This window comes from Pleurodeles waltl, chromosome 9 (genome assembly GCF_031143425.1).
Source record: "Pleurodeles waltl isolate 20211129_DDA chromosome 9, aPleWal1.hap1.20221129, whole genome shotgun sequence".
NCBI lineage: Eukaryota > Metazoa > Chordata > Amphibia > Caudata > Salamandridae > Pleurodeles > Pleurodeles waltl.
The window spans coordinates 613,566,242-613,584,041 of record NC_090448.1 but is presented as its reverse complement, the minus strand read 5'-3'; the positions used below and the strand labels follow the sequence as shown (position 1 = coordinate 613,584,041).

At 46.5% G+C, this 17,800-nt stretch overlaps 1 protein-coding gene across 1 annotated transcript in view; it reads right to left on the bottom strand.

Annotated features, from left to right (window-relative positions):
• WDR62 (WD repeat domain 62) overlaps positions 1–17,800 on the bottom strand; it is a gene marked incomplete at its 5' end in the record, with an annotated part of 926,258 nt that overhangs the window by 542,794 nt on the left and 365,664 nt on the right. Inside the window, one exon of the mRNA XM_069207611.1 lies at positions 14,201–14,349. Within this exon, the coding sequence (XP_069063712.1) occupies positions 14,201–14,349 (149 nt within the window). The remainder of the gene's footprint in view (positions 1–14,200; positions 14,350–17,800) is intronic.

The following is a 17,800-nucleotide window of genomic DNA, read 5'->3' as shown; positions in this document are numbered from 1 at the left end:
TGACTCACCCCAACAGCAGGCCTTAATAGCCCTAAGGCAGGGTGCATTATTAAACATGTGAGGACATATTTGCGTGAGCAGCTATGCCCCTGGGATGTCTAGTTCTATTCCTAGACATTGCAAGTGAACGGGCAGCCATTTTGAAGCATGTACTGGACACTGCTAAGCCCAAATAACCCAGTTACATGATGGCTGCACAGAAAATAGGGGTGCTTGGTATTGAACACCTCGTCTTAATAAATCCATACCGATGCCAGTATTGGATTTATTATTACAGGCACCCAGAGGGCACCTTAAAGGTGCCCACCGGAAACCTACTATTCCTCTAATGTGCTGGCTGACTGGTATCGACCAGACACTGACCAGTGTCAGTGTGTTTTTACTGTCTCACTGGGATACTACAAGCCAGGACCCCACTGCTCAGAGTTTGTGGCCTATGTGTGTTGTCAGTATGCTTAACTGGGTCACTGAAGTTCTGCTAACCGGAACTCCAGTGCTTATGCTCTCTCTACTTACCAAATTTGTCACTAAACTTTAGTGACTCCATATTCCAATTCTGATTGTCACACTGGACCCCCCCTTATATATCCCTAGTATATGGTACCTAGGTACCCAGGGCATTGGCAGAAGATCCTTATGGGCTGCAGCATTTCTTTTGCCACCTATAAGGAGCTCACACAAACCTTTCATCAGGACTGCCACTACAGCTTGAGTGAAATAGTGCACACACTATTTCACAGGAATTTTCACTGCACTAGTGGTAACTTATAAGTCTCCTATAGGTCTAACCTTCATTAACTGAAGGCTAGGTGCAAAGTTACTGTGCATAAGGACACCCTTGCATTAGCAAAGGTGCCCCCACGTTGTCCAGGGCCAATTCACCGGACATCGTGAGTGCGGGGACACCATTATAAGCATTCACTACATATATGTCAATACATATATATAGCTTCACAATGGTAACTCGGAATATGGCCATGTGAGGTGTCCAAGACCATGGAATTGTTCCCCCAATCCAAATCTGGTATTGGGGGGCCAATCCCATGTCCCATCCACCATGGACCCCCAGTACTGCCAAACCAGCTCTCTGAGATTTCCACTGCAACCCCAGCTGCTGCCACCTCACAGACAGGTTTCTTCCCTCCTGGGGACTCAGCAACCCAATCCAGGAAGGCAGAACAATGCATTGCCTTTGGGACATCACCCTTGGAAATAGGTGTTATAGGATTGGGAGGGGTAGCCTCCCAGAGCCTCTTGAAATGCTTTGAAAGGGCACAAATGGTGTCCTCCTTGCAAAATCCAGTCTACACCGATTCAGGGACCCCCTTTCCCTGCTCTGGTGCGAACTGGACAGAGGAAAGGGGAGTGATCACTCCCCTGTCCATCACCACCCCAGGGGTGGTGCCCAGAGCTCCTCCAGAGTGTTCCAGGCATCTTGGAGTGGGGACCCTCTGGAGACCTGTGAGTGGCCAGTGCCAGTGACGTCAGAGACCCCTTCTGTAAGGTGCATACCTGGGTAGGTAGCCAATCCCCCTTCTCAGGGCTATTTAGGGTCTCTCCTCTGGGTGTTTCCTTAGATTCGGTTTGCAAGATTCCTCCAGGACTCATCTGCATACTCTGCTTCAGCTTCTGACCGTCGGATCAACCGCAGACTGCTCCAGGAACCACTGTTCCTGCAACAAAGTACCCAGGGCGACTCCTGTGACCTTCAACTTCAGCTCCAGCCAGCTTTTGCAACAGTTTCCAAGGTGTGCAAGCTCTGAGTACTGCCTGTCTTCACCCTGCACCAGAAGAACCGAAGGAATCTCCCATGGAGTGACGGAGTCACTTCCCTGCTTCTGCAGGCACCCTTCACAATGACAACCAGTACTCTGGGACTCCTCTCCTGACGATGAGCGTGCTCCCTGGAACACAGGTGGTGGACCGAAGTGACCCCGACTGTCCAAAGATCCACCTGTCCAAATTAGGTGGAGGTATGAGCTTGCCTCCCCCATGCTGCGACAGCACCCCCGTGCACTGCGTCTTCTGCAGCTTCTTGGGCTTCTGTGCACTTCTTCCAAGAATCATTCATACACAGCGCAGCACAGGTCCACAACACTCCATTCTGCGACGCACAGCTCCCTGAGTTGTTCTCTGGCGGTGTGGGACCTTCCTGTGTAGTGCTGTGACGACCGCACTTTGCATTTTTTGTCCCAGTCCCCGTGGGTGATGCCTGGTCTTCTGAGGGCTCTCTGATGTGCTGAGAGCCCTCCCCTGTCTCCGCAGTCCGAGTTGAGTCCCCCAGGTCTATCCTGGATCCAGGTAGCTCCTTTTTGACGCAAACTGTGTACTTGCTTGAACCACGGCTTGTTGGCGGAATCCAGCGACGAAAACAGCCTGCATCCAACAACTCAACGTGGGACGACATTTGCACCACGCAGGAACCCGCAGCCATCCTCTATGGTGCTCTTTTGTACTTTTCTTCTGACCGGAGAATCCACTTTTGCACTTTCCTCTAGGTTGAGAGGGACCGGTCCTTCCCAGACTCTTCCTTGACTTCTGGACTTGGTCTCCTCTCTAGATAGGTCTTCAAGTCCAGGAATCCATTGTTCATTGCTTGCAGTCTTGCTTGGTTCTTGCAAAATCTCTTATCACGACTTGTAGTATGTCCTGAGGAAACTTGGTGTACTTTACTCCTGCTTTCCTGGACTTTGGGGTGGGGTACTTTACTTACCTTTGGTGTTTTCCTACACTCCCAGCGCCCCTCTACACACTACACATGCCTAGGGGGGGAAATTTATTATTCGCATTCCACTATTTTAATATATGGTTTGTGTTGCCCCTAGGCCCATTGCAATCTATGGTATTTTCTACTGTTTGCACTATTCTATGACCATTTACTTACCTGATTTTGGTTACTAGTGTACATATTGTGTATAAGACTTACCTCCAGAAGAAGTATTGTCTCTAAGATAGTTTTGGCCTTGTGTCACTAAAATAAAGTACCTTTATTTTTGGTAATACTGAGTATTGTCTTTTTGACAGCCCTGGTCCTCCAGAGCAAGGGTACCTCCTCCCGGTCATCTGCGGCGTTGGGCTGGGGAGCTGCAAGGCGGTGGACCAGACTTTGCTCTTTGGTGCCTGCAGGCTGCAGGGATGCAGCTCCTCTTCTCCAAGGGAGACTTGTGGTGGTTTTGAAGGGCTGGCATGCTACCCAAGACTTGGGTAGTTCTCCAGCTTGCAAGACGAGTCACTCTGTCACAACTGTTGAGAGGTGCAGGCAGGCAGGGTTTCACGCCAAAATGTCCACAACTCTTCAGCTGTTCTCGCCAGGCAGTGGCTCTTCTTTGCCTTTCTCTTGATCTGTGAAATCTGAGTTCTTGGGTTCAGAGGTGCCACCTAAATACCCAACTTAGGGGGAATTAAGGGACTGACAGGCAGCAGCCAATGGGTTGCCTACCTTTAGGGTGACTACACACTCTAAATTACCACTTCCGTTGGGAATTGGGCATAATCCTGACCGTAGAATACTACTTCTGTACAAAACACGATGGAGTAATTTAAAAAGTGGTGTTCACATCATTTGGTCCACCTTAGGGATGGGTCTGGCATGAGGTGGGCACACCTTTTAATCTTACTAATTTCCCCGCCTGTCTTGCTGTCAAAAAGTGGGACAGGGCAGGGGTTTGTCATTTCTGTCATCTGGAGAGACCTGGATCACATTGCAAAGGTGGCTTGGTCTCTGAAGCTTTCTGCCCTGGAATGTCCATCCTGCCTGGAAGAGGTGATAACACCTCCACCCAGAGCAGGCTTCTGTTCCTGGCCTACGAGAATGCTGGCACTCACCTAAGGAGGTCAGAAATCTTTCTAGGGTGGCTGTACTGGTTTAGACCAGTCAGTAAACACACTAGCAGTCAGGTAGGTTTTCGGGGGGCACCACTAAGGTGCCCTCTGATTTCATGTATTAATAAATCCATCACAGGAATCAGTGATAGTTTATTAATATGAGATGTTTGATACCAAACTGTTACAGTAAAGCAATCATGTAGCTGGGGAACTCGTAATGACCAGTGTCCCAGCACATGTACTCAAAAAGGCTTCTCCGTTCACTTACTATGTCTAAGAATTGACAGACACAGATAGGGGAATATCTGCTCATGCAGATATGTCCTCCTACATGATATAAAGCACCCTGCCTTAGGGCTGTAGGCCTTCTCTAGGGGTGACTTACAAATTTCACATGCAGTGGTAGGGAACCTGGCACACAGGGATATGTGAGAGGTTGGGTTCTCACTTTGGTCTGCACCAAGACACAGCCTGCGATGGCAGCACTACATGTGTTGGGTGCGAGGTCCCTGAGGATTGCACAATTTGTGCTGCCGCCTTTAGGGACCTTCTTTAGTACCCAAGCCCTAGGTATCAAGGGTACCATTATCTAGGAGCTTACAGTGGGTGCTAAAGGTGGTGCCAATTGAGAGAAACAACCGATTCATTTTAGGGAAATAGATGTAGCACCTGGGACCTGGTTAGAAGGAACGCAGTGCGGTTTCAGTCGAAACTACATCAGATACCAGGCAAAAGGTTGGTGCAAGCCATGCAAAAAAAGGTGCTTTCCTACAGAGCATCTGTTCTCCCTGGCCATAAACAATGCTTGCCCTGGCAGGAGGTGTTATCACCTCCAACAGGAGGCATACCAAGGTCAGGGACTTCAGAGTCCTGACGCATTTGGTATGCGACCCCAGCTTCCTGGAGACCTGGGAGAGGCAACCCCCTGCCCTGAAGTCCATTTGGAACCAGTACAGTTAAATCTAAATCCATATTAAATCTGTGTTATTTTTATAAATTGGAGTAAGATTTCATTATTGGGTGTGTGTCTGGCTTGCTGGCTGTGTGTGTGCACTAAATGCTTAAGACTGTCCTCTAGTAAGTCCATGCTACCACAAAAGAGCGCTTTTATGTTTATTATTGAAACTCCTGGCAGCCAATAAGGATCGCCCTGGACTATCTGCATAGTGCCTCTTACATTGGTACACTACATAGATAGCAAGCTTCCTACACATGGTATCAAAGACACAGTATGGCATCCTTGAAAGCTTGGATCTGATGTGGTATCACTGTTGGACCTGGGATTCAGCCTGCATCAGGATCAGCCCAGTAACCAGATCTGTGGAGGTTAAGGGGCTAAGTGGATGGTCCCAGACAGAGTACCCTGATGTCCACCCAACTTCTACCATCAAAAGTGGCGAGAAATAGGGGAGTCAAGTTTTGACTTCCTAGGGACATTTCTTGGATTTGGACTTACCTGCTGATGTAGAATGGGTTGACTATCTTGCTCAGAATCAACCTCAGGACTAAAAACATGCTGGAGACTTTGACCAGAACCTGGTATTGTGCACTTTTACTTGATGCTCCATGACGCAGAGTTGGCCTCACGGTCCCAGATGGCCTTCTGACTCACCCAAGAGAGCAGGTGTTCCACGATTCAAAGTCATGCGAGGTGCCGAGACACGGACCTCGAGTTGGTCTGTCTCCAACATCTGTTTACGGAAATCTTTGCAGGTTTTAAACTCTGTAGTTTTAGGGGGACAAAGGTCCCTCACTCACTAGAAACATTTTAGCTAAATATTCTAGGGAGCGAACTCCAGATCTGCATCGCAAGGCGCAGAAAGAAATTAACTGATAGATGCACAAACATGGTGGTTATATTGACATCATTTCTGGGAAGGGACAGACCAGATGCAGAGCAATACAACACCGCCTATCGGCAGAAGAGGAAATTGCTGAGACAAGTCTCTAGAAATAATTTAGTGCCTTAATAGGTATTCACAAGGTGAGAAATTTGCAGTTAGGATTCTTTTAGTCCCCTGACCGCGAGGGAAACATATTATAAAAAAACATACAATGTTTATCACAACAGAATACAAACCTGCACGTACACATTTTTTTTTTTTTTTTTTAAACAAGAAGTGTCTTATTTTGTTGCAGCAATCCAGATATGTCAGTTTATTGTGTTTGGTTAACATGTGTTTACACTCTAGGTGTCAGGAAGGTAATTTTCCAATTAAAAATCAACACTTCAGAACAGTGCAGTTTATTTCCGATTTAATATGTACATGTTTTAGTAGGAGATACTGTAAGATTGAAAAAAATACATGTTACAATGAGACGCACTATATGTGACTTTTCCAAAAACCGATGCTCTTTTGAAAAAACTGCTTCTTTGAGGGCAGTTTCTGTGATATAAAAAAAAATGTGTAAAGAGCCAAACAAAACATTTGCATTACAAAGAATGAATCCTTCTTTCCACTGTGCCAGCACTATCTTAAAACGTTGCTTAACAAAAGCCTCCATACCAGTTCAGTCTAACAGCTAAGAATGTTTTACCACATCTGGGCAACATCGTCACTCGTTTTAATGCCCGATTATAGCAATCATTATCTGAAGTGACCAGTTCACTTTTGCTATGTGTTTGACATGGCGTTGCACCCTGGGTGCAGCAATTTTATTAATATGTGTCAGCTGGAGATAGAGTTATTAACCAGAAAGAGCTTTCTTCTAACTTTAGAATAATCCCAGGTACCACACTAGATCATAGATTATTTTTCCCCAAGAGTGCTCCTGAATGCTGGTAACTTGTGGCTACATTGTGACTATGGAACACCTACGAATAGATAAAGTGAAGATCCTGCAAATTGATTTCATTTTCTTTAAGTTTTTCCTCTTTCTGCGCTCTCAGAAGCGATGCACTTTCACAAATTGTCGATGATAGTGTGCGGATTCTCAAATTAGAAAGTTATTAGATGTTAAGTGCACCTCACAGAATGATGTGGTGGTAGGATAGTGAACAATGTGCAGGCAGATGGAGTATTCACCAAAAACTGTGTTAGCATAGCAGTACCTTCCCAAGGTGGAGGGTATAGGGAGTAGACTAACACCAGAAAATCCTGCACGGCTGAGCAGGCAAAGGGACCTTCCTGCGAGGTCCAACTGCTGAGTCATTAGGGTTTCGTGAGCATGTGTTCCAATGCCAATGTCGCAGCATGGCAGATGTCTTGCACATGTTACCCCCTTGCTTATGATGCTGTCACAGCCTTGGCTCGTTTGATAGGAGCCCGGGCCCTGTGGGGTGCCTTCCAGGCCAGTATATAGCAGATTCTGATAGAAGATTATCCAGCTTGACAAGATCCACGTTTGCACTGCCTTTTCTTTCAGTGCTATATAAAACTCTGCCAAGAGCTAGTCATCCTCACGGTGGTCCTTTTTGAGGATGATATAAAGTCTCAGTAACCTTTTTGTAGTCAAGATGGTGAAGTCTCTATCCATCTTTGGAAGGAAAAGGTGGAGTGAAGAATGTAAGTAGTGATTGTCTGACAATAAAAGGGAGTTCGAACTTTAGGTAAAAAGGACATCTGTGTCCTCAACCTCAGTTTAACAGTAAAGATAGTGGTGTAGGGCACTTGGACTGTGACTCCAGTTTGCTAATACAACAAACTAAAGTGATCGTAATGAGCTAAATTGGCTTGATTGTCAAAAGATCTAATAAGCAACTGTTCACAGGTTTGAGTGAGTGGATAATCCCCAGGGTGTTTTCAAAGTGAGAAGCCTGAGAGCACAATTGTGGAGAGGCTCTTGAGGAGCGCACATCAAAAATGTCAAAACCAAATTCAAATCCCATTGGGGCATAATGAATGGAGAACATATTAACGAGCCCTTAAGGAACCTATTTAAAATAGGGGAATTAAAGAAAGAAGGCTGATCAGGCACCTTAAATAAGCAGAGATTGCAGACAAATAACCTTTAAGAGGGCCTGTAGCAGAGCCCTCCTAGGTAAAAGATCGTATAAACAACATAACCTGAGAGAGAGGAGCAGAAAGGGGGTCAAAAGACTTCTCTGTGTACCAATCCACAAATTTCTTCCAATGGCAGGCGTGTACCATTTTGGTGGAGGGACACTGGCTGCCAAAATAACATTACAGACTTTGGGCGGAAGTTCAAAAGCGGTCAACTGCTGCCCTCAATCTCCATGCGAGAAGGTAAAGACTGGACAGGTTTGGGAAGAGAACCCTCTCCTGCTGCTGCGACAAAAGATCGTCCTGAAGTGGCATTCTGATCAGAGGATCGATGGTCATGCTCAGTAACTCGGGATACCAGATTCTTCGTGCCCAGTCCAGAGCTGCAAGAATGACTTGAGCCCAGTCGTTCTTAGACTTCTTGAGAACTCAGGACAGAAGTTGTATAGGTCGAAGGCATACAGGAGGCCTGAGCTCCACTCACGATGAAAAGCGTTGCTGAGTGATTGCCGCCTTGGAAACTTCACCGCACAATACTACTGACATTGCACATTCTCTGCTGAGGCGAACAAAACTAACCAAGCTCTTCTCACTGCTGTAAGAGACCAGATGGAGATGCCCTTCGTGATCGACTAAGCTTTCTTGGCTGAGTTTGTGCGCTCTGACGTTCAGAGAATGCGCCAGATGTTGAACCACCAGGGAAATGCCCTGCTGTTCCAGCGACATCCACAGGCGCAGTGCCTCTTGACAAAGGGTCCACGGGCCCACTCCGCCCTATTTTTGCAGTACCACATGGCGGTGGTGTTGTCCATGAACAACTGCACTACCTTCCCTTTGAGAGAGGGAAGAAATGCTTTCAATGCAAGTCTGATCGCCCGAGCTCCAACAGGTTGATGTGGAGTCCGGACTCTGCTGGAAACCAGATGCCCCTGAACTCCGCCTCTCCCAGGTGGCCGCCCTATCCCAGATCTGGTTGGGCAAGGGAGCGGGATCTGCCTCTGACCCAATCACGGTTCGTTAGCCACCACTGCAGATCTTGTGCAGTTCCCACAGAGATCTGGGCCATGTTGTAGATATTCCCTTGATGCTGCACCCCCTAGAACTTCAGGCCCCACTGCAGAACCTGCATGTGCCACCTGGCATGTGTCATCAGTAGGATGCAGGAGGCCATGAGGCACAGCAGCCTCAGTCAGTCAAATCCAGGACATAGGTTGGATCATCGACACAAAAGCCTGAATATCCTGGACTCACCGCTCTGGAGGAAAGGCCCAGAACTGCACGGTGTCCAGAACAGCTCTGATGAAAGGGAGTGTCTGAGAGGGAGTCAGGTGTGACTTTGGCATGTTTATAGTGAATCCCAGCAAATGCAGGAGGTCTGCCGTAGTCTGGAGGTGGGAGACAACAGCATCATCGAGATAGAGTAGGAATGAAATCTGCGCAGATGAGCTGTGACCACCACCATCACATTATGAAACACCCGAGGTGCGCTGGTAAGGCCAAAGTGGAGCACGGTGATCTAAAAGTTCTTGTGGTCTACCTTGAACGACAAGTAACATCTGTGGGCAGGCAGGAAGGGGATATAGAAATACGCGTCCTGCAAGTCCAACACTACTATCCAGTCTCCTGGGTCCAGGGCAGCTAGAACCTGAGGGAGCATTTTGAACTTCTTCTCGAGAAAGAGATTGAGGGACCTAAGGTCTAGGATACGGCGGAGGCCCTCGTCCTTTCTGGGTAACACAAAGTAGCAGGAATAGCAACCACAACCTACTTCTGGCACAGGAACCCTCTTCTAAGGCTCCCTTGAACAAGAGAGACATAACTTTTTCTCTGAGAAGTGCCAAGTAATCCTCCGTCATACTATCGTGGAATGGTGGCATTGAGACATGGGAAGTCTTGAAGGGGAGGGAGCAGCCCCTTCAGACTATCTGCAAAACCCACCTGTCTGACATGAGTGATGGGCTGCTAGCGGAGCAGGTGATGGCGAATCCTACCTCAGACTGGTACATGGTGGGGAATCATCCTCATTTGACTAGAAAGGTTTGGAGGCTGAGAGGGGGAGGGGTGGACACTGGCCAGACTGCTGGCTCCCTGATCCACGAAGGAGGTGGAATCCCACGTACCTGGCCATGCAGAGGCTGGGCAGCATCCGCGGCACAATGGCTGGAGGAAGACGGATGTGGCTGCGTGCCCCATCTGTAGTCATGAAAGGGGTGAAAAGCAGACAAAGGGAGAAGAGGGCCCACAGCAAAGCCCAAGGACCCAGCCGTAGCACGAGAACCCTTGAAGCACCTGAGCGCAGAGTCTGCTTTCTCTCCAAAGAGATGGCTGCTATCAAAGAACATGTCCATAAGAATAGATTGGACATCCCCCGAAAAGCCAGACATTCTCATCCAGGCATGGTGCCTCAAGGCCACTGTCTAAGCAACCGCTATGTCCACATTGGATTGTGAACTTTACTGCATCTCTCCTATCAGAAACTGCTTGGAAAAGTACAGCCCGGGCCTCCTCCAGGACCTGTGGCAGCACCTGCCCAACCGTATCCCACAGTGTGTGGGAATAACAGCCCAAAAGGCATGCAGTGCTCACAGGCCACAATGCCAGGCTGGCGGAAGAAAATATCTTCTTCCCAAGTGTTTCCTAGCATCTTGGATTCCCTAGCCGGGGGGTGTGGAATTGAAAGCATTGTGGCAAGTGGAGGCTTGGAAGATCAAGCTCTCAGGCGTGGTGTGTTGCATCAGGAAACCTGGGTCACCCAGTGCAGGCAGAGGGCAATTGTCTTGTTCACAGGAGCCTCTGTGCTGGATTTCGACCAGGGATCCAGTGGGACATCAGTAAGGACTTTATTAAAAGGGAGCAGGGGTACTGAGGAGGAAGCCCGAAATTGAAGCACTTCTGTCAGAGGGTTAGTCCTGACTGCCACTGAAAGCAGCCCGAGGTCCAGGACTTTGCTGCTCTCTGCACCACCAATGAATATGAAGCCCCTCCTCCGTAGCCACGGAGGGTGGAAAGAGCATGCCAGTATCTGGGGAGGTATCCATGCCACTGTCTTCACCCAGGTCCGCAAGCCAGTCCATGGAGTCTTGGAGCTGGTATTATAAAACCCACCCCTTCCTCAACGTAACCTAGCACATATTATTAAGGGTCAGGATCCCACAGAGGGGGCAAGGCCCCTGCCGGAACCTGCACTGTACAACTCCCATCTGGCTCCATGTCAGAGTTGACAATAAAGATGGGGGCGCTGCCACCGGGGGGCACAGCGGTGCCAGGAGCATTGATGATGGAACCAGGGCCAGGAAAGATCCAAGTGGCATAACTAGGGCCGATTCAGATCAGTGAATGGATCTTTGTGTGCCCTTCGGAGCCAAAGGCACGAGTACAGAACCCAAAGGGGCCCCTTTTAACTCCACAGGGACCAGAGACACGCCAGGAGATTGTGACTGCCCAAGGACGTGTGGCAACCCAAGAATGAGGTGCATGGCCCACAAAACTTTTAGCTAGGCAGGGGTCACTCCGACTCCTGGAAACCCAGGGAAACGTAAAGTCGCCCGCAATGCCCTGGGCCAGGTCCATTCTGATGTTCCTCAGAACCTGAGGAGAAAGAAATAGCGATGGAAATACATACAGGATTTATTTTGCTTACTGCAGTCTGAAATGTCCTGCACCACCTGGGGGTGAATGCCACATGTGGTTAGCTCACCTTGTCCACCCTGGCATTCAGACACCCAGCTAGGTGGCAAGGTACTGGAAAGATGTTATGCTGGGCATGCCACCTCCAGAGACAGCCTCCTGACACAGGTTCCAGGACTTCACTCCACCCTGCTTGGTACAGTACCCCCTGCTGGTCATGTTGCACGTGAGGACTTGCACACCACTCTCTCTGATGTAAGGCAGGAAAGCTTTAGAGCCAAGCGAATTGGCCGAATTTTCACAGGACTGATGTGGAGCTGGCTCTCTGTGGGAGATCTGAGATCTCTGATCTCCATCTTGCCCAGAAGCCCCTCACTCCCCAACCGAGCAGCGATGCATCTGTTACCACTGTGAGCTCTGGGTAGAAGGGGAGAATGGGAACCTGCAAGCCATCTTTGAAAGTCCTGAGCTATCACTTGAGTAATCTATCTGTCCGAAAGTCATCCTTTATTTGGGGTACTCATAAAGTTCCACTACAGGGCTCTAATACTTCATCTGGTGTTAAGGATGAGGAGGATGCACTAGGCCAGGATACCAAGAAGCCTCAGAGCCATCCACACCGAAACACAGGACTAATTCAGAGACATCAGCATCCTATCCTTAATGTCCTGGACTCACTGCCGCAAAGGAAAGGCCTTGAATGCCATCTTGTCCAGAACGACAATGATGAAAGGTATTCTGTGTGTGGTGCTCAAGTGGGGCTTCGGGCTCATTGACTTTAAACTGTTGATGATAAATACATGTATTCTTGACCCTCAAACGTGGTAATGAAAATACATGTATTCCCGACCGAACCCAAAGGTGGGCAGTGACCATCACCGTGACTTTTGTGAACTCTTGAATACAATCAGTAAGATATCACCGGCCATGTCCCACAAGCATGGGTATTTGGAGAACAAAGCATGCTGCGTTAAGAGATCTGAAAGCTAACCCAGATGAGAACATTCTTTTACCTAAAAAAGCATCAATTCTTTTCGAGTCTCTGTGTGGCATTTATGTCGGAAAAACGCTTACTGTACTAGTTGTGGAGGCGTTTTATGTTACCTACTCACAGGTTGACTAAGCGGTGGCCAAGAACATGGTTTAGTCGAGTCGCCATTAAGGTGTCAGTTAGAGCTTAACTGAATACCAATAATGGTTCAAAAAAGGCAGCACCTGCCTGAAGAAATAGCCAATAATTGTGTCTGTTTCTACTGTGGGGAACGGGTCCTTAAAATGCATTCATCATCAGGGAAGGGCTCGCCAACAGACGTTCGACCGGAGTCTCCTGCAGAAAAATAAAACCAGAAGGCACACCATGCCGCATCTACGACTTGGACTGTACAGAATATTTCCACATGGGAGCTGGACTTTTCGCTGGAACGGCCTCATGATGGAAAAGCAGCTCCTTGCTTTAGAGTAGCAACGGGTTTTGTGCTTCAACCTCAATTTTGTTTTATAATTAGTGACTGCTTTTCTTCCCATTATCGGTTCGCCTTCGAGTGCATGAGCGTAGGGCCCACAAGCAACTCATTTTGCTGGGCACACCCCTAGCACAACGTATAGAAAGAATTTAAAGTTTGTTGAAAAAAGTACACAAGTTGGGAGCAGAGGTCTGGATCCATAACAAAGTACACCGAAAGAAAGGAACTGACAGCACAGGGGGTGCCCCTCACATGCGGCTCTCTGTTCAGTCACTTCGAAGCTGTAAGTCTGCACAGTCATCGCGGAGCTACAGTGCGCCACCTTCAGGCATAAAGGAGATTTGCTCGCGGAAAAAAGCCTTCAGTCCCAGTCCGTTCGTTGTATGAGTAGCATAAAGGTGAGGAATCAGCAATTTGAGGTAACTACCCGATCCAAACATTCCTTTTTGTTAAAAATGCTAATTAAGCAGAAGGTGTTGGGTTATGTTTTGTATATAGCATAGTCATATTTACGTGGAAATAAAACAGCACCGTTACATTGTTCCAGTGGGCCCGGAACTGTCACGTTTCCCGAAACTTTCGTAGAGCCCATATTGACATCAAGTTGAAGACTTTTACAATGACCACTTTGTTTTCTGAAGCTTTTACCGAGTTCTAGATGTGTCAGTAGGCAATTCCGAACTGGTTAGGAAGTACCTGGAATAGGACAACAGAGTACTTGTTTTCTCAAGTAATTTTGTAAATATATTTCGAATAAAGGATCAGCCTTGCCCATCAAGGTCGGCAGTAACGTGAAATTATTTTATCACCCACCGAAACAAAACTGTGTCTTAAAAAAAAAAATTTGTGAGCTCTTGCTTTTAAAGCTTGAGCGTTTCCCGCTGCTGGTCCTTCATTTACTCAACTTGTCAGAGTTATGTGGTTTCAGGAAAAAGTTAACTGATTTGACTTTTTTGTTCAGAATGATATTGGTTTCTGCAAAATAACTAATGGAAAGACCTGGTTAAGTGTGAATGCATGCATGCCAACTCTTTCACAGCAAAGGCAGAGTTCGCATTTGAGCAAGCATAACAATCCTACATTTTTATAGTAACATCGTGAGGAATTTAACCTCTGACTAAAAAATGCTCAAGCAGAGAACAAACCAAGCCTGAGAAAACATGCAGTCCTGGAGAATGCAATACAGGATTGAAGATTTTTGCCGACAATATCACTGTAGCCACAAGGCAAGCAACACTGTAGATCCAAGGCAAGCAGCACTGTAGATACAAATTTGAGTGCCCAATACATTTTGTAGCCTGTGCAAATAATATGCATTTAACTTTGTGGCTCATGGAATACCTGTATCGATGCTTTCTTTAGGAGGTGTCTGCAGGGAATCATCATCATAATTATCGCTATCATCCTCACTATCATCTTCAGCTTCTTTCCCAACGTCTTCCTCATTACTTGGGGGAATGAAATCAGGAGGCACAATCAAGGTCTCTCTCCTAAAAACAAAAATCCAACGCTTTGAAATTATTTACTAAATAAATAAGATGGTTGAAATTGAGTTGATGTTTCCAAAGCACAGTTAAAAGATACAGAAAATATCTAGTAATACGTATTAGTTTAGGCCATCTGGATCTAAAGCGAACCGGTCACCATTGCTTTAAGACTGAGTAGTCACATAAAAGGAACATTTGAAGGCTATTGAGTTGACAACTCCACTTTTCATTCTAACAGAAATTTTACAAGCGACTTTGTGAAGCGAACCCTGCTTTGCGAAAATCACACTCAAACATCCTGAGTACGGGCCCAATTGAATAGCTGAGCATGTATGTTACCCATCTTTGAGGCCAAATAACTGTCAGTGCGTGTAAGCAATCAACACTTGCAGCAAGTCAAAAGGAAAATGTAAGTTCCAATGTATCGAATTATCATATCAGCACAGAAAACAGGAACAAGGACGCCAAAACAAACATAGAACAAGTTACTCACCTCTCGTAACAATGTTTCTGGTGGATGTACTATCTAACTGCAGATTCCTAACCTCTTGAATCTGCCAAAACACCACAATGGATCCAAAGAATTGAAATCGGCCTTGTGCCTGAAACTGACGGCACAAGAGAGCTCCATCTCGACATCGGTGCCTCCCAGGTGTTATCTACTGGGATATTTTCTGGTACCACACCTCCGATGTAACATCAGTTCTTGTCCTTTTTTCAACGGCTTTAGAGGCAAAGACAAAAATGACAAAGGCCACAAAATGCAGTCCACACAACTAAGCTGGAACCTTGTTAGTAAACAATACTCCTCACAATGTGCAGGCAGGTGGATTAGTGAGGAAACTGCTGATAGAGAGAGTATTCATCAGAAACATCTTAAACCAAGTTAACTTGTTCTCCTGATACTTCTACTTGCAGGTTCATCGTCTCTAGAATCAATATCAAAAGGAAGCAATACACCCCAAGATTAGAGTCTGAGGACAAACACAGCACCACCATCTTTGCTTGTACTCCATTAATCAACGCTAAGGGAAGAACCCATTGTTTTAATAGACTTAGAGTGGCTCAGATACGACTTCTATGAAGCCATGTCCTCCACAACCTCGGACCAATAAGTTTATCTTCACTCTTTCCCAGAACTCTCTACATTCCTGTTGCTTCTGATTTGGAACACAGTCACCATGAAGATGGAGATGACTGGGAGGGAGCATTCCACTTTTATGACTAGGAAAATCTGTTTATGGACCTTCAATATGCCAGTGGGTTTAAACACCCCTTCCCCGGCACTGGGCTGAACTACACCATCCCCAAACCCCTCCAAAGAAGATACAATTTTGTTTGTTGTGGTATTAAGGAGAGCTGTTGATGTTTTAGACCTTCAACGTCCATGTGACTAAGTTAACACTAATGGTACGGTGGACGTTCAGCAACCTAGAAGACTTCAACAGAAACACTTCATTTATTGACACCCTGACAGACACACTAATGGGCACTTGTGCCAAGCATGGCTCATACCCACCAATTAACAGGCAGGTTACTCGGCCATGGAGCTCTTCAAAAATAAAAGCAGGGCCTCCCCACGGTCCCTCAGCCTTTTCAAACCCATGCAGTTGCATTCCCAGCAGTTCTGCCCTTTTATAAGGCTTTAAAAGAGACAGAGCACAAAGACAATACCATGATTCATCTCCAAAACAACAGACCCATTACCAGTCCTTTCAAGGACTGAGTCTGGGATCCTGCTAACAATGTCCACGCCTTGTGGAGCCATATACTTCCCAGCTCCCCGTCCCATCTGCACTCCACCGTCAAATCACATTAGCTTGCCGTCAGTGGCATATGGCCTTCTTGTTAGAGGCAGGGTAAGTGTGTTACCTCCACGGGTGGCAGAACACTACATCCGAGAGATTGGCACGTCAAATAGTCCTGCAAGGATATGCCCAACTATTCCTTCCCACCTCGATGAAAATTCCACCTACACCAGAGAAACAGTTGAAGGACCATTTGTTTATATAGCAGCAGGAATATCCAGGCTTTTTTAGACAAAGAGGTCATGAAAAGGGCACCCCGTTATAAACAGTGACTGGATGTTACTCCCATTTTCTTCTGGTGCTGAAAGATGCCCTATTTTAGATCTTTAGCATTTCTCAATTTCTTCATGAAAAAGGACAAATTCAAGGTGCTCGTGTGTGACCAAGCTCTGTTTGCCTTGGATCCAGGAGACTGGCTGTTAGTGCTGGACCTGCAGGAAGACTATTTTCCCATTCCCATCCTGTAGTCTCAGAGGGCATTACATGTGGCTTAAAGGTGGCCAGGAGTATTTTCAGTTTTTCGCGCTTACCCTCAGCCTAACCAGTGCCCCTCAAGTGTGCACGAAAGTGATGCCCATGAATGCAGCACATCTTCAGAGGTTGGGAATACCAGTCTTCCCCTACCTCAATGATTGGCTGTTTAAGGCAAGCTTACCACAGTCAGTCACAGATCACCTCCAGATGGCGGCAAACCTCCAGACATCTTTGGAGTTTTTGATCAACATATCATAGTCACTCCTGACTCCTTCATAGAGGCTTCCATTCATCTGAGATTGTCTGGATATGGTGCAATTGGAACCTTCCCTCCAGATCGTCAAGTCCCTGACATTTGGGCTATGATCCCAAGGTTTCAGTCTTGGTCCTGGGACCCAGTGAGAATAGCCCCAAGACTTCTTTTTGTCTTGGTCTCCTACATCCCTGCTTGTGGACTGCACATGGAGGGTATGCAGTGGGATCTGAAATGCCAGTGGGCTCAGCACCTACGGAACCTGTCGGATTCCATCTAGGTTTCAGAGGAGAGTGGAAAAGACCTGCATCTTTCTTGATGTTTACCTATATGTTGACAATAAAATTTTACTTTTATACATTCAATATTATTAAAACTGATATTGAAGCAACACCATTGTGAACTAAAAATAGTTTACATACTAGAAACTAAAAAGACTCAAGAAGCATAATGAACAACCTTCTTTGACTCAGATCCCGAAACAAAAAACGCGGCTGCCAAATATAATATTCTTAAACTTAAAGTTTTTATAACCATTCTACAAAATCCATGACCAGAGTTAATCTGCTGATCAAAGCCTTTCTAACTCAAACACTGTTTCTCACAAAATTCAATACTGATGTAACAAAAGACAGAAGTTTAAATGGGCTACACGGTGGTCTTTGTAGTTTCTGAACCCTTATCCTCTGATTCCTTATAATTATTGGTCTCCGATTTATCAAAGTCTCCATATTTCCTAGCAAAGAACCTCGAAGCTTCAGATTTATTAGGTGAACAAATATAGTGGTATTACAGAAGAGTAAAACGTTTTCTGTCTGAATATAAACCCTCAGAGACAGTCTATCAATCCTTAAACCTCAGTTTCAGTTCTATATCACGTTTCGTCAACCAACTGCAGTACTACAGTGTTGCATGCTCA